This window comes from Ciona intestinalis, chromosome 7 (genome assembly GCF_000224145.3).
Source record: "Ciona intestinalis chromosome 7, KH, whole genome shotgun sequence".
NCBI lineage: Eukaryota > Metazoa > Chordata > Ascidiacea > Phlebobranchia > Cionidae > Ciona > Ciona intestinalis.
In genome coordinates this window covers 5,639,713-5,665,840 of record NC_020172.2, presented here as the reverse complement: position 1 = coordinate 5,665,840, position 26,128 = coordinate 5,639,713, and the positions used below count along the sequence as shown (strand labels likewise).

Below are 26,128 nucleotides of genomic sequence, written 5' to 3'. Positions count from 1 at the left end.
ATGTTTACTGATTAATGCAGTGCAGAAAATTCCAGNGTTGGACTGCCCACCTTGCCACTCCAGGTTTGGTGCCTATGCACGTGGACATATAATGTACCCGCATATTAATTACTTTGGTGCAAACAACTTACCTACAAATGCTTTGAATGGCAACAGTTTTAATATAAGCATACGAAGCTTTCTCTTGGTCTTCAAACGATGACATCAGAGAGGTGTGGGATGCCTTTCTCCCTACTGTGGGTGGTTATGATGTCATAATGTGTATTTGTGATGACATATTATATACATGTATGTTTGAAAGTGTAATTCAAATACAATATAAATGTATTTTTAATAAAAAAGTTAAAATACTAAACGTATATAATAACTTTTAATTAGTTGCACCACTTTTCAAAGATGTTTATATAAGTTAAATTGTATTTGACCAACACTTTAGTATTTTTGACAGCTAGTTTTACAAAGTGTCAACAAAACAATAACCTTGAATTTGTTGCACCACTTTTCACAGGTGATTATGTAAGTTTACCCCAACACCCAGGGTGCCACAACCCATGTAGTGACCACATTACCACTTCATTCCTACCAACTTACATGTCTCCGTGTTATTAAGTCCCAGTGGTGCCGATTTCTCAAGTTTCTTGAGTTTAACCAACGCAGGTGCTGGTTTGAGTAAGAACTCGCGCAACACTGAAAGTATTTGGGAAACTTGGCTTGGGGAAGATCTCGCTAGAACCCCTAAGCCCTGGGTTTACATACAAGTCATGTATTAACATATAGCAAATTAAAATACATATATAGCATGTTGGGGGAATATGGGACACCTTTTCATTCTATTTTCTCGTCCCATTTGGTGGTAAAAAAAGAAAATTCAAAGAATTATAAAACCGTATCCTCACAACTCCCATAGACCGTTGTTAATTGTTTAAAAAACATGATCAGGATATTTGGATATTATGTGCTAAAGGTGGCCCAACCTTCCCCCACCCTACTATATATACTAAAATGTTCATATATTATAGTTAAAAATAAATCCTTTAGTTGAAAGAATGCACAAAGTTCATTTATAACAAATCAAATCCCTTTGTTACACTTCGGATAAAAGTTCATTTTTTCTAACTCGATTGGTCTAGCGCTTAGACATAATTTTTTTTTAATATTTTTAATTTGTAAAAGTTAGCGGCCCACAAACAGTAACTCTTATTCCCATAGGCACATAACATGGCTACGCAAGTCATTTGTATACATGCTAAAAATATTCAGAGTATCCTAAACTTATGGGTAGCTTGGCTTATTTATGTGCGTGAACCTCACCTTTAAACACGCATGCAGCAAAGGCAAATGCGCCAATATGACATGACTTGACTCGGATGATAATAACCTTGACGTCATCTTCTCAAACAAACTTTGCGAACCCCCATTATCTTCTGTGTGAACGACAAGTATCGCATCAAGGCATGCAGCGCATGATCTGCACTGTGGGGGGGGAGTTTATCAAATGTAAAATAGTGGTTTTGGAGCTTCATGTGCATAAACCTTAACCGTATTAAGTTACTTTTGGGATTAGATTTTATAGCAAAGGAGTCGTATACGGATATTTCACATTGCCCGAGGAAGGTATCTATAAACTGTTCCCAAAACTTATAAAACTTGTATATGCATCATTGAATTGAAGTTTTACAGTGCTACACGTTGAGGAACCTTGAATTTATGGCAATGTTAGCATATTACGTGAAAGCTTGGCAGTTTTAAAGTATATTAACCAAACAGTTAATCCCGTGAACTGGATATATCTACAGCATCACTACATATATATATACTTTAGGTTTGCTCTAAAAAATCCAAATACAAACCATACTGTGTTGCTGAATGGCAAACGAAACACTGATCCAATAGCCTACAGCTACATTTATACCAGAGTAGCAATTTAAAGTAATGAACCATAATATACATTCATAACACATACCTGCATAAGAAACCTTTGTAGTTTATGTTGTAATAGATCCTCTTTATTCTGTAACATTACGCTTAGTTTTGAATATCCATGGCTAAAACTAGATTCGGCAACACTGCTGTATTCCTTGCATTTTACACCTGGAAACACTGGGTTGTAAACAACTTTATAGGTTCGTAAATATCCTAATTAATTAACAACAGACAATGAAACATTAAGTTAAACAATTGCTAGGTTATGAGCGGCAACCATTTTAAAAAGCAGGGGAGGCAATGCTAATTATACATGCAATCAAATTTATTTAAAATGTTTACTGATTAATGCATCGCAGAGAATTTGGGGGTAGGTATAAGTTCGCAGCAGTTGTAGGACCTAACAATGTAAGATAGAAAAAGGATAAAAAGACCAAATCATTGTTAAAAATTAAATGAAGTAATAATAGATCTGAAAATGAACATCGTTAACTAATCCGTTGATGGACCCACCATCGAGTTCATTAACGTTAATTACATCTCTAAGGAACTTTGCAGCGCACAAAACCAACACTTCGGATATAGATGAATAGTGTAGTGGGGGGTATTTCCCCTGTGGGTCATTCCCCATCGATGAGAGAGTCACATCAAGATTGTTTAACACAGATGGTTGTAACAAATTTTTCAGCTGGAAAATGGGAATTTTAGTTTATTCTATATGGGTGAGGTTGTACAGTATGGCTAGCCTACACATCTACATATTATTTATAATGTCATAAATACTCTACATCTCAGATTCCATGGGCTATGGCCGCCCTAAAGACCTCACCCATGTAGACGATCGATAATATTAAATATCTTGAGTAATGGAGCAACATACCTACAACCTAGGTCCCCTTACTCACTGTAGGACCCCGCCCATATATACTAGAATCCATACACCAGTTATGAAAACTTCAGCTCTTTTTTAAAAACTATGACACAACAAACAAGTCATTATGAACTCACAACGTCAATAATTTGCCCCGCTTGTTTGACAGTGAACCAATTGAATCCATTGTCGCCATCCATGAATGAAATGTTGTTTCTATGTTGATGCTTTCCAGGGGTCGACATTAAGTTACTGGAACCTTAAAAGTGATGCCAATTGTTAGTTTTATTTCAGTGTTTACATAGGAAATAAAAGCTTGCGCAGCACTGAAAAAATTCCATGGCTGAGTTGGCAGCGTACCTGCCTGAACCAAAATGTTACTGGTTCAAGGCTTGAAGCCAAAGCCAATTGTTAGTTTTATTTCAGTGTTTACATAGGGAAATAAAAGCACTGCGCAGCACTGGCAATTGGCCTCTTTGTTTAAGAGGGAAAATGTGAACTACTTACCTACCATCAAATTAAACCTAGTTAAATAGTGTTGCCAAATGCTGACAGATATAAGATATAATGGTTATTAATTAGTAGTTCAATTGAATCTCTGGGGTATTACAAATCCATGTTAGAAGCCCAAGAGTAATACTCAAATGCATGTTTACGACATGAGAATGAAGGTCTATCAGAGTTTCGAATTACAATAATTACTACGGGGTAAAGGTTGGGGATTGTAGCTTTAAATTTGTCCTAAAATTTTGCCATAAAAATAATTTACTTACGTTTTGTTCTGTAATCATCTCTATGTGGGGGCTTCCCCATCATACTATGTGGTGTTTCCCCTGATTCACTACCATCCACACCAAACACAGAGGTAAACATGGGGTGGTTGGGTGTGCGGGTGAAACCACGTAACAAACCAAGTAATGTTGGGAGTACGATGCTGTATAAAGTAGCTGTGGAAAAGGGGGGGTTATTTAAAAGTCTAATTTTATAATGTGTAGCGGTGTAGGCTATAGATTCTATTCTATATGGGTGAAATCCTGCAGTAAGTTACACCAAAGGACCTGAGATTTGGAGCAGAGTTAGCTCATAACCAAAACACTACAGACTTGAATTTATTCTATTTTCTATAGATGTTATACGATGGGTGTAACTGCATTTTAACAATGACACCCCAAGTTTTGTTCCAAACTTGTTATAATCCAAGTTTCGCTTACCTTGAGTGATATTTGACGAGATTGACACTTTGCATAGTGATGTAATAGTATCAACAAACGCTGTTGTTATATCGTCATGGTAACTGACTTTGTATTCACCCGACAACGAGATGATTATGACATCACTAAGGACGGTTGTTAAACAAAATGCAAATCTTTCTGGGAGTGGGAGTTGCTCTGTGATGTCATACAGCTTATTATGTGTTATATATAGGATCAAACAACCAATAGAGCAGAATGAACACCATACTGTGTATTTTTATTTCATTTATATCTTTGCATACGATAGCTAAGATCAACATATTTAAAACAATGAAGAGAAAAGAATTTGCAGCAAAACGGCAGCCAGTAAAACATGCTATGGGTAAAGACTACCTGAGGAAAATTAGCTTCAAATAAAAGTGTGGCTTAGACGAATATGGTCTTTTTACGTGTATACGTCACACACGCGCTACGTCACACATGGCATTATTCGCCCGTGAATGCCACGTGTGGTGATGCAATGACAAATTCATCAGTTTTGCGTTTAATGCATGTAGTGTACTGTTACTTCGTTTATTATGCCTTTCCTTAACTAATTCATTCGGCAGAGTTGCTCCAATTATTCATTAAGTTCATTGTAAATAAATTTTAAACAAAGAGCTTTGAAATAGGTTGTACCTTATCGTCTATAGCTGCCAAACCCACAACACAGGTAAATAATATACATAAGGCTGGCATTAGAACAAAGTTAAGCATAACAACTTCAGCAACGCATATTGCCGCAGTACTGATGCTTTAGCATACTACCAAATATAACAATGTCACCCCAGATTTTACCCTGCTGTTAAGTGTTTATACAAACAAGCAGAGCCAAAGTATATTGCATTTACTACATTAATCAATGAGGTTCCCTATGTTTGACAACTATGAGTGTAACTGCATTTTAACAATGTCACCCCAGATTTTACCCTGCTGTTAAGTGTTTAAATAAACAAGCAGAGCCAAAGTATATTGAGGTCCCTATGTTTGACAACTATTAGTGTAACTGTATTTTAACAATGTCACCCCAGATTTTACCCTGCTGTTAGGTGTCTATATAAACAAGCAGAGCCAAAGTATATTGCATTCATCACATTAATTAGATTTCTGTAAATATTAAAAACAAAACCACTATTATAGTAGGATGGGGGAAGATGGGACACCTTTTCAATCTATTTTCTCGTACATTTTAGTAGTAAACAAAGAACAATCAAAGAATTATAAAATCTCAAGTTGTATATATGTCTACACTTTGGCATGCTACTAAACACAGAGGTATAAACTTATAGATAACTGACCTTGTTTATTCACATTACATTTCCTCCATGCAGCTGAAGGTAGATATCGCAATAAATCAACCAAGTAAGGAACCAATGTTTCATGGTGCTGGGGAGAAGTGGATTGGTATATTACACATGCCTATACCCTAAAATTACGACTCTATGGTTTTCCCTTATACATGCTTAATATACATGCTTAGGTTTATATGTGTATTACATAACTGGTACATGGATGCCATTATTTCTACTTTATGTAAAGTACGGATATAATTATTCTGCTTATATAGGTGAAGGTGAGACCTTTGTCAGGGAACTGTGGATTTAGGCCAAAGTTGGGCTTCTACCCCAAGATTGCAACCAAATTTACAGTAACTATGTACACAAAACTGTAGCCTTTAGACAATTTATCATAGGCACCAAACCTGGCAGGGTGGGCAGGCCTACCCTGGATTGTATGCATTGCATTAATCAGTAAATATTACAATTACTGCAAAGTGAGAAATTCTCTCACTTTGCAGGAGGAGAGAACACAAGAAAAAGGCAATTGTGATTTCCTTTTATGACCACCATATTATGTATTTACATTCCTTTTACCTCAAGTTTAGATTCAACAATATAAACGCTTAGAGCAATAATTCCAAAGTAGTTACGATTGTCAAGTTGGTACGACCCGTTTATGATCTTGGGACAAAACTCTTTCAGCAACTTCACCTGAAAATATACTTTGTAATTATTACTTCGAAATAAAAGTTGGGTAAAAATCCCAACATTATGTTACATTATCTAAACATTTTTGGGTCAATAATCAAATATTTGGAAAAAAACATGAAAATTTATTTATATTTTAGATCAAGGCAAACAACGGTTGTTTTGTTGCTATATTATTCTGTCGTTTCATTTACCTATTTTTTTTCAAATTTGCTACAGTAATCGAAGAGCCAAATAAAAGCAGGTATATAATTATACTATTTTATTTTAAAGTTTAAACATAATTACCTGGTCCAATCTTGCATTCTTTTTCTTGGCCAATTTCTTCGCCAAACCAACGACAGACTTAAAATAGAATTGATCCATCCCTATATTAACATGCCTGATCTAAAATCATAACCACAGTGAAAATACAAACACAGCAGACTATCTAGGGTTAAGTCAGGGCTTGGTTGGGACCAGGGGCGTACTCAGGGGGAGATCAGGGGGGTTTAGGCACCCATTTTTGTAAAAAAAGTTGTTCTGGCCTTTCAAACCAGCCCTGGTAAAAATTAAAACGAACAAAACTTTTGCCGACTCTTTTAAAGTTGAGAGCAAATAGAAATAATATAAGAAACACGAAACATAGAAATATAATATTAATAAGGTTAAAGTTTGATTGACACTTAAGATTTAGGAAGCTTGCTATAAAGTAAATGTCAACAACACAATAACCTTTTCCTTATGCTATTTCTGTTTTCTGTGAATGTAGAAGACCAGGGGTAACAGTTGTTGAACTATGGGCCAGAATTTGTATTAAATACTAGTAGCATATGCAAGTCACAATACAAATGGGAGGGAGACACTCTATGTGTGAGGTCGTTGAGGACTTTCGATTTATGCCAGGTTTGGCCCATTACCTATATTAACAGTTAAGTTAATGCTATAATTGCTAATAATGTCTTATGGGACTTGATAAATGATTTAGAAATGACCTCGGGGCAAAGTTAACTAACCCCTGACATACACAACAAAGCAAAATAATTCTTGAGATTTAAAATGTGAATAAAAAATCGAAGACGAGAATTATCTAAACAGCCACATTTCTAAGGAAGGGATAAGACGGAACATTTTTGGTGAAAAAAGGGGTAAAAAAAACAATTTGACAATTATCGAACATAGGCGCCAAACCTGGGGTAGCAGGGTGGGCAGGGCTACTGTAGAATTTTCTACACTGCATTAATCAGGAAACATTACAACCAAAAAGTTAGATTTATTTCACAGGATTGTGTGTCTAACTATCCCTGCCTCCCCTGTGTTTGAAAAGGTTTGGCGCCCATGAACGCAAAAACAAGTTCAATTGAACCACATTCACAGCAAATATTTATCTTTTAAAATACAATTGTTCAGGTTGTTGGTTCTATTTGCACCAAAGACTGTATAAAAACATAATAAATGGACTTAATGGCACAACTTCTACTATTGGAATAAATACTAAGCAAGAATGGGCTTACTACATTTAAGTGACATTATGTTTTACGAATTGCTAGTTTGGCTACTGCCAATTATTTCAAATATAATGTTCATTAATTTTTATAACTGAATGACTGCTTTATTTGGCCCTTAAATAAAATAAAAGAATTAATCTTAATGTCTGTTTTAACGTGAATATTGCAGCCTACAGTCTGTTTTAACGTGAATATTATGTCTGTTTTAACGTGAATATTGCAGCCTACAGCCTATATATACAACACAATAGTCTTTAATTCAAACATTTCAGTTAAAAAAGTTTTTTTGATTCTTAAATCGAAATATTTGAAAATAAGACAATTGTGTTATATAATTAAACTGCCATTTTTTTTTATTAAAACTGATCGGAAAGTTTGTGTGTTATGCGCCATATAACTCCTGTTCTGCCACTCCAGTGTAAAATTCTTGTTCTCAAGTAGTAGCATTACCAGTAACATAGAATGGTAAGCACACCGGGAGCTTCGGGTGACGTCGCGATTAATTTCACGTCATCAGTTACCATGATATTAACCAAGCTCGGATTACGATGGACTACATTTAGTAGCTTCCCTTTCACGGCGTCCCACACTATAATCTTCTTCTGGTCCCCACTGGTGATCAGCATCTCCCTTCTTAAAGCCAAGCACCTCACAACCCCAATATGTTCCTTCATGGTATGCAAACATACACCTAACCAGCTCCATATCTCTCACAGAGCTATCGGCAGATCCAGAAGCGATAATTTCAGCGTTAAACCCAACACAATAAACATCGTCTGTATGTCCGACTAAGGTCTGCGAGCATAAGCCGTTTCCCATCAGCCATACCTTAACCACGTTGTCCCCTCCCCCCGTTACTACATATTGGTCATTAGCATGGGCGCAATGCACCACCTCTGTGTGCCCTATCAATGTATGCGCGCATACACCACTCTCAGTGTCCCAGACCTTAACAGTTTCATCCCATGAAGTTGTGACTGCATATTTCCCAAAGCAAACCATGCTAGCAATGTCGTCAGTATGCCCAGTCATCACATACAAACATCTGCCCGTCAAAACTGCCCAAATTCGAACCGTTTTATCGTCGTGACCGCTAATTGCTTTTGTGCCATCGAAACATAGAAATCTCACTCCAGATTTTGCTTGATGTTCGTCTAAAAGTTGTCCAAGACACTTCCCAGTACTAATGTTATAAATCCGAATAACACCGTCAGCACACCCACTCAACAATAAATTATTTTTTATCTTAACGCACGTAACTGCATCGTTATGGTGACTAAAGACATGCAGTTTGTCTCCAGTGCTCACATCCCATAACACCACCAAGTGGTCATCGCTGCCCGAAGCCACAATATTCCCGGCGCAATCGACGCAGGAAATACGATCTTTATGTCCTCTCATTGGCGGCATGACCACATATCTACCGGTGGCCCAGTTCTTCTGCAAATGGTTCGCTCTTATGTAAATATCCTTCCATTTGCACATGGGAGGCATATACTTGCACGTGTTTATAATAGGGGTGAATGTGGGGGAAGTTAGCACTGTCATAGGGGCTAATGTGACAGGCGTAGAACTAAACAGTTCTTGTGGCTGGCATGAACCTTCACCAAAATGCAGCCACGATCTTCTTCTGCATAAAGCTTTCCACAAACTGCTGGAATTTGCTCTTTCCCTCCATTGGCCGCTGCAGCAACTGGCTCTTGATAACTCCTGTGGGGTAAGATACGAAAATATTCTATCTACGATTTCACGGGGTATAAACGGGACGAAATCCACCGCTAATAGTTGCCGTGTATCTCCGTACAACATTTGTAACTGCCTGGGTTTACATTTTAATAAAAGTTTTCTCAATAACTCGTCTTGTTCTGCTCTTTCCATTTTCGTAAACCTGCCGATTATCATTTCTTCGTCAGTTTCCATTTTGATTTAAAATATCGCACGTAACAATGGAACCTATGATGTCATAATCTGAAAATTTAAGTTTAAAATCGACTTTCAATTGGCGTATACATCTGTTACTAATTTAAAGCAATTTTAAAGCAAAAACAGCTACCATATTAGATAATTATAGCAACATCAGATAGCCAAAACTTCAATACTATACGTATACACTCAATACTATGTTTAAAAACGAAAATATTTACATTTTTAACAAAACTAAACAACTTTCGAAAATAAAAATAGAAACAGAAAATCTAAAGTAATAGAAATCTTGAAAATTTTCATAAAACTAGTCATGCGTATTATTTTACTTTCTATTTACTTTTAAAGGGGGTTGTCTAACTTAATATGACAACAAAGCTGTTTAAATACATTAAATATTTATTCTTACATTATATTAGTAGAAACAATGGTTCCATATTTTTACAATCGCACGTAAAATAGGTGCTTTATTAATCTTTATTATTGTTAAAATTCATAGCCGCGAGACGGCGCCACGGAGCTGCAGGTAAGTCAAGAACTTCTGGCATTCGAGATTTCAGTAATCGAACGTGAACATGCGTCATACCTTGATCATAACATGATGACAAAATTAATACGAAATTTACTTACACAACGTTAGAGCTTGTGACATGGGCTATATATAACACATGCGTCCGCGTCAAGCCTATAGTTTCAAGAAAGTAACTCGTAAGCTGACACGAGGTGTTAAACCCGTGTTATAATGACTGTCGTTTTCCGGCCACGCGAGGATAAAGTAAGTTACGCTCATACACGCTCAACGTCTGTTCTCGGGTCTAGAGACAGGCGCTCCACTCACGGCGCGGACAACCCAGTGGTCACCTATGGGTTGTCGAAATTGGCAGCCAAACATAAAACCATTGTAGATTGCCACGACGTGGACAAGGATTTTATTATCTACAAAAGCTGTGTGAAATGTAGCTTCGGAAACTGAATGGCCTTCGCGATTTATTTTTTACTTAAAATATTAACAGCCTTAAGCCATGATTCAGTTTCGTTTAATTAAAAATTTCCCCGCTAAGCCTTACATTTTTAAGAGATTGAATATTTGGCATTCCTTGCACTTTAAACGCTTAAGTAGAGCAACTTTATCATCCCGTGTTGTTAATCACGTTCCTCCCAAACCGCGCATTGCTTATCTATGCGAGGGTAAATAAGTTACATACACGGTAACTTGTAAGCGAGCACGAGGTGTATGAAACAGAACACCCATGTTATAACGACTGTTGTTGCCCCGCCATGCGAGGGTAAATAAGTTACATACGCGGTAACTTGTAAGCGAGCACGAGGTGTATGAAACAGAACACCCGTGTTATAACGACTGTCATTGCAGCTCATTCTCTGATAAGTAACGAATGAATGTAACTTTGCGAGGCGGGGAAACAACGACACGGGTGTAGAGTTATAACTTGTAAGACCGTATCTTCACGACTCCCCTAGACCGTTGTTAATTGTTCAAAACACGATCATGATATTTGGATATTCTGTGCTAAAAGTGTCCCGCCTTACCCCAGCACCCTACTAAAAGTGTCCCGCCTTACCCCAGCACCCTACTAAAAGTTTCCCGCCTTACCCCAGCACCCTACTAAAAGTGTCCCGCCTTACCCCAGCACCCTACTAAAAGTGTCCCGCCTTACCCCAGCACCCTACTAAAAGTGTCCCGCCTTACCCCAGCACCCTACTAAAAGTTTCCCGCCTTACCCCAGCACCCTACTAAAAGTGTCCCGCCTTACCCCAGCACCCTACTAAAAATGTCCCGCCTTACCCCAGCACCCTACTAAAAATGTCCCGCCTTACCCCAGCACCCTACTTATAACTGATTCTGAACGAAAATGTTGCACGTTGTCAGAATCATCAGGAATTCTCATGAATTTATAAAACTTTAAAAATAGCCTTACTAGTATTTTCCTATTGGGATAATGGGTCAACCCTGGCCTAAATCCTGCGACCCATGGCGTGCCACGTCGCGGGACTTCACGCATATAGGATAGAATTTCACTGACTACCGAGAATGCTATAAAGACAATGCGCATTTTTTTAAGAATTTGTAAAATCCCCTTTTAAAAAAAAAGACGTCTCGCAAACACACTACTTCGAAACCAAACTAAAACATGGCTTATTCTTAGAATGGGGTCACGAGAACGATGGGGTCAGTTCCTTGAAATTTAGTTCTTGGGAAAACGTTTGGTTTCGTTTATTTTTCTCTCACAAGTCAATGGTATTTCAAAGAAATGTTAAATTGACATTCAGTGGCTGGTGGGAAACCCGCGTTTTGTCGCCACTCCCATGCTCGATGTCGAGCTATTTTATCCTGGCTATACAAGTAACTGCATAACTTTGTAAGTGTTCATTTTATTTGAATTTTTTCGGTATGTCCACAATAGTGGCAGCGTAGAGCCTCGAATCGTCTTATCGGATGTATAGCGGCGAGTGTTCTAACCATTATTCCACTGTGTCGTGTTAACTTTCAACGGGCATAATATTTGGTGCGGGTGTCATTACCCACGCTTGCTCAAAAGATCGGATTAAATGTCATGCGAGACCCGTAAAATATGTTCCGGGATAGAAGAATGTCCACACCCGCTGTATTTATAATTACGTTTTTGAGTCACACCTTTTAATCCGCCGACATCAGGTTTAACCTTGTAAATTCAGGGACTTCGTGTTTCAATGACGTCAAAATCAGTTGCCGCCAGGCAGATATACTAATCTGAGATAAAAAAAACGAATGCATCGAAATAAATAGATATACACAACTGATATGTATGTTCTTTGCTAAAATCGGCGGTAAAATTTACCGAAAACGTCTCGCAATTTTGCAAAAGGGCATCTTTGTTGGGTGTGTATGACGTCACAAAACCGCGTCATTACCGCGAAACCGCATCGAAAATGGCAACATTTTTTCGCGACTTTGAATATTTGAACCACCCACGTAACAATGCTCCATTCTTCGTCACTTTGACCTTCTGTGACGTAATTATCCGCATCAAAATAACATTGGCATTTAATAAACCAGCTGTATAGACAATACACGCTGAAGTTGCAAAACCAGTGTTGGCAGAATTCGTGCCAATACAAACAATAAACGTCATAAAGTCGCCGAGTTTCTTGCGCCTGCAACTTGACAACAGACCACGAAACTGTTCAAAGATCAAATGAAATATCTAAAAAGTAATCACCTGTAAAGTTACATACGTGGTAACTTGTAAGCAGGAACGAAACCGAACACCCGTGTTATAACGGTTGGCGTTACGCCATCATGCAAGGATATAACTTGTAAGTGGGCATGCGGTGCATGAAACCGAACACCCATGTTATAACAACTGTAGTTACCCCATCATGCAAGGATTTATGAACAGTTGTAGTAAGTTACGTCAAGGCAAATATTTGAAGAATGTAAAGGTTGTTCAAATTTATCTTCGTATACCTCTCGCTTTAGTGCTTAGGGGTAAGATGGGACACCTTTGCACGTAATATCCAAATATCCAGATTGTGTTTTTAACAATTAACAACGATCTATGGGAGCAGTAAGGATACAGATTTATAATTCTTTTTTTTTGGGGGACGGGAAAGTAGAATAAAAGATTGTCCCATCTTACCCCACCTTTCTACACACCCCATGCGTATTACGTCATGAAAATAATACGTCATCATTTCTGCAATATTTTAATTTATGCAATCAAGTGACTAAGTCATAAATGGAAGAACGATCGGTAATTCACAGCAAGTGGTAATGACGTCACTTAAGTAGTGATGACGTCACAACGTGATGACGTAACAGTATGGTGTCACGATGACGTCAGCATATTCTACATTTTTTGTGGGTGAGGTCCTTGTCGAGGACCTGTAATTTAGAGCAGAATATTTTTGACATCACATCATATCGGCTTCCCCATCGTCGGATCGAATCTACAACGTATATGTGACGTAACAAAAAATGCTGATGACGTCAGCATAAAACATTAATGACGTCATTACAAACTACTTACGACATTTCCGGTCAGTGACGTCATTTCCTTTTCCGTATGTCCCAAAGTTTTGTTCAGTTTATTCTGAGAGTTTGTTACGTCAGTGATTTCAAATAATACATTATGACGTCACACTTACCTTTATCTTCCAACGTCGGTTGGTGATTGTGACGATAATCGCCATTGTGACGAAAACAATCAAACCAACGATTGTTAAAGAGAATATTAAGTTGGTGGGAAAAGATGCTCCAGCTGAAATAGAAATCATATATTTATTGCTCCATGTGACGTCACTAGGTATGGCGTCACCCGTTAGTTTGACGTCATGAATTATGATTATACGTAATTAGTGATGATTGCGTTACTGGTTAAAATGATTAGTTATGACGTCATGAATTATGATGACGTCATACTTACGTAATTGTTTGGTGCATATGACGTGCGTGCCCATTGGTAGAAACTCCTCTGTGCCGTTCGGCCAAAGTGAGATACAAACATATTTGTCACCGTAAGATCGACTGTAGAACTCTAATACGTCGATACTCGTCACCGTGACGTCATCACATTCTCGTGACGCGTTCCACCTGTCAATCATCTCACCACGTGACCATTGGAAGCCAAGTAATTGGTAGATACGACGGCCAAACAAATTGTCCATAGTGAGGTCATGATTTTTCTGCTCGGATGACGTCACTTCAGCTGATAAAAACGTCATTTAAAAATGATTCCAAAATTACAAAAAAAATTTAAAACATAAAAATTAAATAAAAAAAAATCTTAAAGTTTTAAACTCACCCTGATTGAGTTGGAACTTGCAGGTTTTTATCTCAGTCTCGTACGAACCGATGTGAGGTTCACGAGGTTTGATTAAAAACTCGGTGATGTCCGTCGTATTTTGAACGCTTACTCCGCCCATATACGAATCGTATCTTAAACAGTATCCTCCAAGCTTATAAAGGAAATCAGCGTCACCAGGGGAACAAGAATGGAAGAAACGATTGGGTTCTCGACGTTGGTAGCCTGCCGGTGGGTTTAGTTATAAAATGCGCTTGTTAAAAACATGTATAATATATACAGTAGGGTGAGGGAGATGGGACAACTTTAACACATAAAATCCAAATATCCTGGTCGTGTTTTAAACAATTAACAACGGTCTATAGGAGTCGTGATCATACGGTTTAATAATTCTTTGAATTTTCTTTGTTTATTACCAAATTGAAATAGAAATTGGAATGAAACTGTGTCCCATCTTCCCCCACCCTACTATAAGTAAGAACGACAGTCGTTAAAACACGCTACGGGTAAAACCTACTTGAGTAAAAATGTCAAATAAAGGCGTGGCTGCTAAACCCAATATACCGTACACATAGTATAACAAGTGCGTACATTGATGCATTAAGTTTATAAAGTTACACCACAATTTTAAGTAAAACTTCCACTCTCCTTAACGCATAACCAAAGTGTTTAAACCCAACCCGCATAACCTTAACCCGCAAGGGAAGTTGAATGAATGTAACTTATTTATCCTCGGAAGACGGGGCAACGTTATAACACAGATGTTCTGTTACATACACCTCGTGCCCGCTTACAAGTTACTACATATGTAACTTATTTATCCTCGCATGGCAGGGTAACAACAGTCGTTATAACACGGGTGCTCTGTTTCACCAACCACGCCTATAAATATAACCACGTAACATTGTAATTGATTGTTTTCACCCAAAACCACTTTGTTCTCTAACCCTCTGCCAATTACTCGTGCAGCCAAACTGTATTTGCGGCTTTAACCGCAGAAAAATTCTTAAACCCTATATGGAAGACTCAGAAGTCAGATGTGGATTTTTCAATGACGTAATTCAGCTCATGGTTAAATCTAAGTTGCCATTTCTTAGTAAATTCGCACAGGTAAAACGTTTTCCGTATTTTTCCATAACCTTTACCAATAAAACGAAGAAATATCCGGTGTTATTTCAGTCGCTTGAATTGTTTACTCAGATATTACTGAGAATCGAGCTATTTATTAAGAGTTTTTCTTATTAGGTGTACAATAAAATACAATAAAAAATACGTAGCGTTCATGGCTCCAAAAGGTTCTCGGCCAAAGGTTTCTCTATAGTAAAATCTACTCTAGGCCACAGAACATATATAGTAGGGTGGGGGAAGATGAGACACCTTTTCGTTCTATTTTCTCGTCCCATTTGGTAGTAAACAAAGAACATTCAAAGAATTATAAATCCGTATCTTTACGACTCCCATAGACTCCCATATATGGGGTAAAGCGGTCCCTTCTTTCCCCAACCTGTCACCATTTACTTTACTCGAGACAACATTAAGTAAAAACCACAAAAACACATGAATCAGCAAGAACGGCCCCTCTTAAACCGTGACTCATCACATAAATTATCGTAAATTGAATAAATAACAAACTATGACGTCACAAACGATGACTGTTAAGTTGCAAACAAACAAATTTAAAAAAATCGTTGAATAAGTTTGAATCATTTGTTTGTTACGACACAAAACATAACTATGACGTCACAAACTCACATTTATGGTCCGTATCGAAGGCAAGCCACAGTGATGACGTATTAGACATTGTTATACTTGGAATAATTGTTCCTTCAACACAAGATGGCGTAAAACACTTCCGGGAGCTAAGTGTGACGTCACAACAGCCTGGAAGGGGTTTTCCCAACCTAAACAAAACATAACTTTTATATCTAGTAGGGTGGGGGAAGATGGGATACCTTTTCATTCTATTTTCTCGTACATTTTGGTAGTAAACAAAGAAAATTCAAAGAATTATAAAACCATGTCCTCGCGACTTTCATAGACCGTTGGTAATTGTTTAAAACACGGCCAGGATATTTGGATATTGTGTGCTAAAGGTGTCCCATCTTCCCCCATCCCACTCTATATAATTTTTTATGTGGGCTGATAATTTCTACAACCCATTAGTGACCATTGGGTTGGAGCAATTGCCGCAAATTCCTATTAAAACCCAAACACATTACCGCCAATTTAGAACGGTGTCTATTTCATGCGGTCTGATAACCGCAAAGTTAAACACCAAGAATATATAATAATAACAGCACTATAGTACGGTTGGGGTAAGATGGATACCGTTAGCACCTTAATACCATAATTCGTGGGTTTTCAGGATACGGTTGTGTAATTCTGTAAATTAGGTTTGTTCGGAACGATAAGAGAGAATAAATGTGCCATCTCCCCCCACCATGTCCCATCTTACCCCCACCATGTCCCGTTTTACCCCACCGCGTCTTATCTTACCCCCATCATGTCCCATCTTACCCCACCTTGCTGCGGTTTGTAATAAAAAAAAAGTTCGTACAATAAACGTATGTAATAAAACCTTACCCTGTACTTTCATTCCATAAATACAACGTCATAGTTATATTGTCTACGTCATAAACAGATTTGTCAACTTTCCAACTGAATTCATTTTTCTCTGTGACGTCACGTTCAACTTTATTACGTCGCCAATATTCATCGAGATGATTCAAGATTGGATCGCCTGGAATATTTAGTTGGGGCAAGATGAAACTGGGGTAAATGGGGACATAGGTACAGTAGGGTTGGGGGTAAGATGGTCCATGTCCTCTTTCTCTTTTATCGTCCCATTTGGTAGTAAACAAAGAATATTTACAGAAATAAATAACCGTAGCCCTGCGACTCAATTTAGAAACAGTACAATAAACAATATGGGATATCATATGCCAACTGTACCCATCTTACCCCACAGTACTATAAAACACGATTAGGAAACACGAAATATTATGTGCTAACTGTACCCATCTTACCCGATTCTTAATATGAACTGGTAAAGCGATTTGAGCAGCCTAGAATTTAAATTAACTCCAAGTAAAATCTCTTGTGAAAATTTGACGTAAAACTTTGTCACGAATTCAAAAAATAAAAAATAAACCAAACTCACGTTTTCTTTTTACATATCCATACTTGACACAAGTCCGACATCGACCTTCTACGTCATTAGAGATGACGTCAGAAGGGCAATCGCTAAAATAGAATCGGCCAAACACGTGTTGGGAAGTTAGTGTTAAAAATAAAATACATATTGTAGTTAGCATGTTTCATGTAAAACCTGGAAAACATTTAAAAGTTAGGCCTGGATTCGAACCCAGGATTCCCAGTTTTCCAACCCTAACCTGGATTTGAACCCAGGATCCCTGGTTCTCCAACCCTGACCTGGATTCGAACCCATAACCCCTAGTTCTTCAACCCTGGCCTGGATTTAAACCAAGGATCTCTGGTTCTCCAACCTTGGCCTGGATTTGAACCCAGGTTCCCTAGTTTTCCAACCCTGGCCTGGATTCGACCTCAGAACCCCTAGTTCTCCAACCCTGACCTAAACTCAACGCGTGTACGTGTAAATACAAATCAAAATCATCTTTATAGCGATTCCAGCGTAGCGTACTAGCTTCTTCTAAGTAAATTATGTGGAAGCGGTTTTAAGACGAACCGCTCCGTCTAAATTACCAGCGCCCAAATTTGAGCTTGCGGTTAAACCCACAACCCGACCACACAGAATATAATCTTCATTCCATCTTACAGATAATCTCTGGTGTAATAACCGTAATGTTGCATCAACACGTTAAAGGGTGGGGAAGCAATTCATCTTAAAATTAGAATGTTGTGATCTTATTTGGGTAAAACAACGACGGTTAGAACAATGTATTCGTTTAGCAGCGATAAATACAACTCCTTATGATTCCATTTAAACTGTATTGTGGGTTTTTAGCAGCCACGCTTTTATTTGACACTTTTTATTAAGTAGTTTTAACCCGTAGCGCGTTTTAACAAAAATATATTTTGCTGCTAATTTCCTTCTCTTCATTGTTTTAATTAATTTGTTTGTCGCTATCGTATATAGGCGAGGCAACGACAGTCGTTACAACACTGGTGTTCTGTTTCATACACCTCGTGCCTGCTTACAAGTTATCACGTATGCAACTGTGTGCTTAACCACAAACCAGTTCAAGTTACGAAGAACTAAATCCCAGTAGACAGTGCGATACCTGCTACTAAATTCTTGAGCTGCGGTTTACAAGTCACCATAATATACTAACTTTATCCATTTTCTAGGTAACGACTACCACCTAATTTTTCTAAGTACCAACTAAACGAGTGATACACCTCACGTTTGCAGTCCATGTACGGGTTGTGTCTGCTGTGTGGTATGTCTTGGAGCTTTTCTTATAAATAGAAAAATTCTTTAACTGAAGAACCACATTGAAATAACTCAATTTGACTTAATTTATATTGTCGGTTTAACCAAAGAATCTGACCACGTTTTACATTACCCCTAACCCCTTTAAATAAAACTCAAAATGAAATAATTTATACTGCATTGTGGGGTTAGCGACCTCGCTTTTGTTCGAGACTCATAGTTTTGACTCGTAACGACTTTCAATTTGCTGCCAATTTCCTTCTTTCGTTGTTCCTCGAACGTTCTGCATTTTAAGGCTCTCTTTTTACACCATAATAACGGGCGGTTTCCACACCACTACCAAGAAAACTGATAATTATGATTAATTAAACCCAACAGAAGTTGTTAGTCTGTCACATGTTGTAACCTCGTGAAAACGGCCAATTGTTTATTTTCTATGTCAAGTAATCTCGTATGTTTTGACCATAAACCCGATTGCAGGGTGGGGTAACTGGTCCTATTTGCCGAAAAAAAATGTTGTTTGGCCATTAATTGCACGACGGGGGATAAAAAATGTATGATATAGTAGGGTGGGGGAATATGGGACACCTTTTCGTTCCATTTTCCGCCCCATTTGGTAGTAAACAAAAAACATTCAAAGAATTAAAATACCGTATCCTTACGACTCCCATAGACCGTTGGGAATCGTTTAAAACAAGACCAGGATATTTGGATATAATGTGCTAAAGGTGTCCCATCTTCCCCCACCCTACTATACGTGGATAACTTTTCAATTAGGGCCTGGCGATTATATCTTTTAACAAGCGACCATCGTTTCGAATTGGAAAATCCGTAATGATGATTTACCTTCAATTATTACAAGGGTTTATCCTGGTTTAAATTAAGCTGCGTTTACACTACAGTAGAGTGGAGGAAGACGGGACACCTTTAACACATAATATCCAAATATCCTGATCATGTTTTAAAAAATTAATAACGGTCTATGGAAGTTGAAATGATACAGTTTTATGATTCTTTGAATGTTTTTTGTTTATTAACAAATGGGACAAGAAAATATAAAAAAAGTGTCCCATCTTCCCCCACTCTACTATATAAGCTCGCATTAAAACGAATAAACGAAAAAATATCTGAACAAAGCGTTGTCAGCGTGGATATTTACTAGAAATAACTTTATGCATGACATATTCTCCCAGATTATATTATAAGTGCGTACACTACATGGTAGCTCACAGCCTCGCCTTGGTTTAAAAATAACGAAGAAATAACCACATCCAGAGTTGTTCAGCACAGATATTTACTATGCTTGTTTATTCATTTTGGCGACTTTACTATAAAGAACTTTTTCCTTAACTGTAAAAACAGATTATCCCAGATTAAATCTAAGCTGCGTTTACACTACAAGACTACATGGTGACTCGCCTCGGTGTAAAAAGTACAACGTATATAAACCGTTACTACCAGGTGCAAATAAACACCAGAAGAGCTGTTTTAACAAGAACAACGTCTGTTATTTCACGGAAAATTTAATAAAATTTTTATCAGCGGAAATTTCCATTCGCACTGAATCACGTCGTTCGCGCATGCGCACTTTAGCAAACATTCCACCAGCAACGTCACAATTTAAATTCCAGAACTATGAATGCATGAACAAATAAAGGTAACTTGCTTTATCCTTGTGGGGCAGCGAAAGTCTTTATAACACGGGTGGTAATGTATTACTGACAATTTAAAAAACCCATGCAAAACCCATGCGTTTCGCAAATATTTCAAAAGGGTTGACAGGTAATATAGTAGGGTGGGGTAAGACGGGACACCTTCAGCAGATAATATCCAAATATCCTGATTGTGTTTTAAACAATTAACAACGGTTTATGGGAGTCGGGAGGATACGAATTTATAATTCCTTGAATGTTTTTTGTTTACTACTAAATGGGACGAGCAAATAGAATGAAAAGGTGTCCCATCTTCCCCCACCTTACTATATATATGTGTAAGTTGTTTATCCTCGCGTAGCGAAGAAACGTCAGTCATCACATTCGAGATTATTTACATTATGACGTCTTAAACACAATGACGTCTTATCGCGGTTTACGAGAATTTGAAAGATTCACGGCGGTGACGTATCCACTTCTGCCGCCTAATTTGTGTGTATCTCATTGAATACAACAGTGAAGATCATATTATTAAAACAACGAAGAGAATTAGCAGCAAAACAACAGTCGCTAACCACACGCAACTAAGGTTTAAATTTTGAAGGCCTTACCGCATGGTACACGAACTATTGGTTAAATTAAATAATAATACTTACGTTTTCAACCATAGTAGAGTGGGGAAAAACACATTTAACACATACTATCTAAATATCCTTATCGTGTTTTAAACAAGTAACAACGATCTATGGAAGTCGTAAGGATACAGTTTTTATAATTCTTTAAATGTTCTTTGTTTACTACCAAATGTGACGGAAAAGTAGAATGAAAAGGTGTTCCATCTTCCCCACCCTACTGTACAACTCCTGGTAGGAAGAGCAGCAAAATCATAATATCTTGAACTGTAGCTCTAACTGCCATGCTTTACAGTATCTTTTACACCACTGCTACACTACCTCTTCTTATACGTTACAACTTTGACACTAATGTTCAGGTTAGTATGTTTCACTACACTCGCTCTTTTGGCGACAACGTGAATGGAATATTTTGTCTTTTTTCTGTAACGTTCTTAGCTTACAAACCAACTGCTTGTTTGCGCCAACTGGCGACGGCCGAAAGTTTTCCGATTCACGCGACTGACCACAGTTACGTTATAAACTTTATGACGTAATCGATCTATGACGTCATTCCTTTCATGACATCATAGCTATACACGCATAACTAGTAAAGTATATCAAAAATACAAAGTTGCGAGTTGACAGCGAGCATGTTTACTTTGAGAAAAATCAACAAATATCAAATTAATTTTCAAAAAGTTTAAAAATTCTAAAAAATTTCTTAAAAATATTCAGGCAGTTAGAAGTTTGATGACATCACAATTGTCTAAATTGATTGAAGCTATTATGTCATCAAAGTTGATGACATCATCAACCATTGTGACATCACTACCAAGTAAAAGAAGTTCTTTGGTTAGAAAAGATAAAACGTTACGAATATGTTGGGGCAGGTCACTTATGACATCACAGGGGATTGATTGTGAGATAATGGTGACCTCATAAAGTGCATTGTGACGTCGACAATCAGAATCTGTGGTGAAATAATAAGTGCTTGTGACATCATAATGTGCATTCACTTACCTGTTTCTGATTGGTTGGTTAAAATAACTTGTCGTGCATGGCTGATTAGCGAGGAAAAGTTAAAAGTTTCAAAATCTTGGCTTTCCTGAACGAAGGTAATTAATTAATTAATAATAATGACATAGTTATTAATTAAGCCAACAGATTGAGAAATTAAAGTTAATAATAAATTAAAGTCATAAAAAGTTTTAAATTCTTTGCTTTCCTGAGTAATTTAACTTAACTAGCTAAAGTTAAATATTAATAAAATAATTACTAATTACCACAATAAATTAAAGCTAAAGATTTTAAAATATTTGCTTTCCTTAGAAGCAATTAATTAATAATTTTATCTCAAATATTTCGGTTTTAAAACTAAAACCTCTTCAGTGATGTTGAAAGTTAGAATTAAAAGGGGAATCACAAAATTAAAAATAAATTATACTGAGTTGTGTAACAATTTATGAGTGTTAAAAAACCAAAGCAGGGACTTTAGGTGAAAATTTGGATAAGATACTTGTGTACAACATAAGTACAATTATAAATAAACACAAAATAGTAGGGTGGGGGGGATGGGACACCTTTGGCGCATAATTTTTAAATATCCTGATCATGTTTTAAACAATGAATGACGGTCTATGGGAGTCGTGAGGATACGGTTTTATATTTCTTTGAATGTTCTTTGTTTACTACCAAATGGGACGAGTATAGAACAAAACGTGTCCCATCTTCCCCCAACCTACTATACAACATAAATAGAACAATTATCAATAAATAAAGTTATTTTTTGGCAATTTAGAATATTTTTACCTTTGTTTTTGTTGTTCGGCTCGATTTAATTTTGGCCACCAAGTGATCAAACAGTCGCTCGTTCAACCACTGGAGGGCAGTGTTGGTGACTTGACGTTCAGATATAAGACACGATGTATCTACAACCTATAAGTGGCAACCATGGATAAGTTACTCATGATCCCACCCATAGATATGGCAGTGGTTGGCGGACCTGCCTTTAACTTCCAGCCCAGAGGTTATCGGTTCAAGGTTTACCGTTGCTACCATTGTGGGTGCATGTGTCCTTGGGCAAGACAGTTAACGGTAATTGCTCCAATCCAGTGGTCACTAATGGGTTGTCTAAGTACTAAGTAGGAAGTTGGCAGTCATGCATAAAAAAACACCCAGGGAATAACACTTGTAAATAGGCACAAGGTGAAGTTTTTTACTGACTGTCGTTGCCCCGCCTTGCGAAGACAAATAAGTTACATATGTGGTAACTTGTAAGCAGGCATGAGGTGTATGAAACAGAACACCCGTGTTATAACGACTGTCGCTGCCCCGCCATGCGAGGATAAATAAGTTACATACGTGGTAACTTATAAGTGGGCCCCCACTCACCTGCGTTGGGGTTGACGTATGCAACAACGCTGAGATACTTCTTCTTACATTCGTTGAAACAAAAACCGAAACTTCATTTTTAATCGAAGACAAACAATCTCCATATAATTCTTGAGCAAGCGTTCTATGGGAGTGGTAAAGCATGTTGAAATATTTTTTCATTATTTACCCGAATAAATTGTTGCAATGAATCCCAGACAACTTACTTGGCTTCATCTTTGTGTATTTCTTTTGCAGCAACAAATCTGGAATGTTAAATAAATGTATACGAGATAACATGCATGTAACTTTGTGGGTGATTTTTTTCTGTATGGCTGATAATCTGGACAACCCATTAGTAACCCCTGGGTTGGAGTAAAAGCCTTCAATTGCTTTGCCTAAGAACAACACACAATTCTAACTACAGACTATAATATTCACACAAGATACCATCTTAAAAGTGAACACTGGGTTGAAAAAATTGACAACAAAGGCATAAACACCCACACTGGTTCAACATTCACACAACCCACATAGCAATTTTATCGGATTTGTCGCAAAACTCAGGTAACAATGATTGACAGATGTGCTTGACGCAGTTTGAGTGACAACGCTCGGAAACGAACGTTACGATACGCTTCAATGATGATGGCTGGTTACGGAAGAAAAATTCCTCGAGTTGGAATTGTACGTCCTATAAAAATAATATAAAGGTAAAAATAGAAATAATATAAGCTTAAGAGATATAGTATAGTATAAAAAGATGATGGAAATAATATAAAATATAAAATAGATACAATATAAAGATAGGATAGAAATAATATAAAATATAAAATAGATACAATATAAAGATAGGATAGAAATAATATAAAATATAAAATAGATACAATATAAAGATAGGATAGAAATAATATAAAGGTAAAAATAGAAATAAGATAAGCGTAAAGAATGTGCAGATAAAAATAATATGATATACCTTATATCATATACTTGTGCAACAAGCACGTCTGTTTGACGTAAACCATATAAAAATACATTAAAGATGTTTTATTTATAAAAGGTAGTAGTTACAATAAAAGCTTATTTATAAAAACAAAAGTAAATTTACTGTTTTTTCCGGGAGTTTTTCACTTGAAGGTTTTATTTTCTTCGGAAAACTTCGTTTTGAAATTAATCGCGTTTTTAATATCGTTGATATTTCGTTCATTCTCCAGTGTGATGTCATAATCATTTCGTCTGTGATGTCACTGATGAGGTCAAGCGAGGTCGTAGGGTTTCTCGTCTAATTAATTAGTTAGTAAGATTACATAATTACGTATTACTAATTCATTAATTTTTATACTTAGAATTATTAATATACTTAGAATTTACTAATTACTTTTACTATTAACTAATAATCACAAATTTTCTTAGAAATAGAAATATTTTGCTTTTAATAATTAAATAATAAGTGGGGAATCTAGGGATTAATTAATTAATATTACTAATTAATTACTTGCTTTATCCTCTTTGGGCCGGGAAAACAACAGTTGTTATAACATGGTTGTTCATAAACTTCGTGCCAGCTTACGAGTTACTAAAACTATTACTAATTAATCAAAACAGTAAGAATTAATTCCTTTTTTTTAACTAACTAATGATCACTAATTTTCATATATAAATATTTTTCGCTAATTAATAAATTAACAAAACCTCTTACATTGTGATTAACAATGGGTTGCATTATGACATCATAGAACAGATTAACCATCCCCCCCTCAAACAATGAACCAACCATTGTTACCAAATAAAGTCGCAAACGAGGGGGAATCCCAGATCCATATCTAAAAATAAATTTTAAAAATAGTTTAAACTTAGAATATTTTTATTATGGTGAATTTTATTGGCGTTTCTTTAAGTAGTTAAAATATTTTTATAAAATAAGTAATCATCAAATTTAAATTCAACATTTTAGGAGCAAGATTTGACCAGTTACCCCAACACCCATGCTGCTATCATGCATAGAGTAGGGTGGGGTAAGATGGGACACTTTTAGCACATAATTCCAAAATATTCTCTTTTAAACAATTAACAACTCCCTTTTAGAGTCCTGAGGATGCGGTTTTATAATTCTTTGAACGTTTTTTGTTTACTACCAAATGGGACGAGAAAATAGAATAAAAGGTGTCCCATCTTTCCCCACCCTGCTATATACAACATTAGCATACACCATATGTGACTACTTTGGAATATATTTACCTTGATACTTTAGCAACTTGATGGAAAACATCCCAAATCCCAGTGTTGCCAGGTACAGACTGTGTAGCATAGGAGAGGTATTGCACAACCCATGGAATGGTCATCACTGTATGATGGTGGTTGGTTGAATGGTGGATGCGAGATGTTATGAAGTCTTGGGAGATGGATGAGGTTGGGGGGCCTGTGGGGGTTAGGGGGCTGTGTTACTTGAATATAGTAGGTTGGGGGGCCTAGGTGGTGTGTTAGTTTCTAACTTTTTAGGCTTCGTAATGCCTAATATATATAAATGTAGATTTGTCCCTTCACCCCAATAGTGCCAATAACCAAGGTCAAGGTACTTTACGTATACGATTTATGCCAAATTGCTCTATTAAGTCAGTCATTAAGTAGACTAAAGGGTACCAGGTTCTAGGCTCGGTGGTGTCACTATATTGTCCCTAAATGTGTTCTAGAAACCTAACAATAATAAATACATCTGGTAGCCTATGGTTAAGACATAAGTGCTTTAACTACTTCCCCACAGTTCTAGTGTAAATGAAACTTACCCACTGAATCTAAGAACGGCAGGAAAACGACGAATCCATAAAAATTTCCCAAAATCCTTAGATTGAATA

The 26,128-nt window shown here is 37.0% G+C and overlaps 4 protein-coding genes across 5 annotated transcripts in view; all 4 read right to left on the bottom strand.

Annotated features, from left to right (window-relative positions):
- Positions 1 to 6,464, bottom strand: part of LOC100178675 (phosphatidylinositol 4-kinase alpha) — a 25,017-nt gene extending 18,553 nt beyond the window's left edge. Inside the window, exons 1-11 of the mRNA XM_018812646.2 lie at positions 6,303 to 6,464; positions 5,901 to 6,017; positions 5,325 to 5,412; positions 4,006 to 4,182; positions 3,568 to 3,741; positions 2,932 to 3,053; positions 2,437 to 2,611; positions 1,964 to 2,091; positions 1,312 to 1,473; positions 592 to 742; positions 132 to 234 (exon numbers count right to left, since the gene is read on the bottom strand). Of these exons, the coding sequence (XP_018668191.1) occupies positions 132 to 234; positions 592 to 742; positions 1,312 to 1,473; positions 1,964 to 2,091; positions 2,437 to 2,611; positions 2,932 to 3,053; positions 3,568 to 3,741; positions 4,006 to 4,182; positions 5,325 to 5,412; positions 5,901 to 6,017; positions 6,303 to 6,380 (1,475 nt within the window). The 5' untranslated portion in view covers positions 6,381 to 6,464. The remainder of the gene's footprint in view (positions 1 to 131; positions 235 to 591; positions 743 to 1,311; positions 1,474 to 1,963; positions 2,092 to 2,436; positions 2,612 to 2,931; positions 3,054 to 3,567; positions 3,742 to 4,005; positions 4,183 to 5,324; positions 5,413 to 5,900; positions 6,018 to 6,302) is intronic.
- Positions 6,401 to 9,467, bottom strand: LOC101242654 (F-box/WD repeat-containing protein 7-like). Its single transcript, XM_009860861.3, has 2 exons — positions 7,733 to 9,467; positions 6,401 to 7,671 (listed from the first exon to the last, which is right to left on the bottom strand). Exon 1 carries the CDS (start codon positions 9,419 to 9,421, stop codon positions 8,045 to 8,047), a length of 1,377 nt encoding a protein of 458 aa, XP_009859163.1. The 5' UTR covers positions 9,422 to 9,467; the 3' UTR covers positions 6,401 to 7,671; positions 7,733 to 8,044.
- Positions 9,468 to 13,113: 3,646 nt separating this feature from the next.
- On the bottom strand, positions 13,114 to 17,580 carry LOC100177831. 2 transcript variants are annotated; one of them, XM_026835128.1, is made up of 9 exons: positions 17,387 to 17,580; positions 16,810 to 16,966; positions 15,979 to 16,127; positions 14,227 to 14,451; positions 13,849 to 14,130; positions 13,571 to 13,683; positions 13,453 to 13,515; positions 13,313 to 13,372; positions 13,114 to 13,260 (listed from the first exon to the last, which is right to left on the bottom strand). In XM_026835128.1, the coding sequence occupies exons 1-8, from the start codon at positions 17,538 to 17,540 to the stop codon at positions 13,337 to 13,339; spliced, it is 1,179 nt and encodes a 392-aa protein (XP_026690929.1). In that variant the 5' UTR covers positions 17,541 to 17,580; the 3' UTR covers positions 13,114 to 13,260; positions 13,313 to 13,336. The 2 variants fall into 2 exon arrangements, with proteins under 2 accessions (XP_026690929.1, XP_026690927.1); XM_026835126.1 differs by having other exon boundaries at positions 13,114 to 13,372; positions 17,387 to 17,579.
- A 3,984-nt stretch (positions 17,581 to 21,564) lies between these two features.
- The window catches only part of LOC100180185 (codanin-1), a gene marked incomplete in the record, with an annotated part of 8,449 nt that continues 3,885 nt past the window's right edge, over positions 21,565 to 26,128 (bottom strand). The window contains 10 exon segments of the mRNA XM_002127231.5: positions 21,565 to 21,876; positions 21,927 to 22,011; positions 22,716 to 22,841; positions 23,298 to 23,421; positions 23,504 to 23,542; positions 23,810 to 23,970; positions 24,385 to 24,558; positions 24,976 to 25,099; positions 25,515 to 25,695; positions 26,060 to 26,128.

What these genes read in the sequence shown, in the direction of transcription:
- LOC101242654 (XM_009860861.3), bottom strand. Translation starts at nt 9,421, where the DNA reads ATGGAAACTGACGAAGAAATGATAATCGGCAGGTTTACGAAAATGGAA.
- LOC100177831 (XM_026835128.1), bottom strand. Translation starts at nt 17,540, where the DNA reads ATGCTAACTACAATATGTATTTTATTTTTAACACTAACTTCCCAACAC. An exon ending in CATATGCACCAAACAATTAC is followed by an intron (nt 13,684 to 13,848) that starts GTAAGTATGACG and finishes TTTCTATTTCAG; the next exon opens with CTGGAGCATCTTTTCCCACC. An exon ending in CGTCACTGACCGGAAATGTC is followed by an intron (nt 13,373 to 13,452) that starts GTAAGTAGTTTG and finishes TATACGTTGTAG; the next exon opens with ATTCGATCCGACGATGGGGA.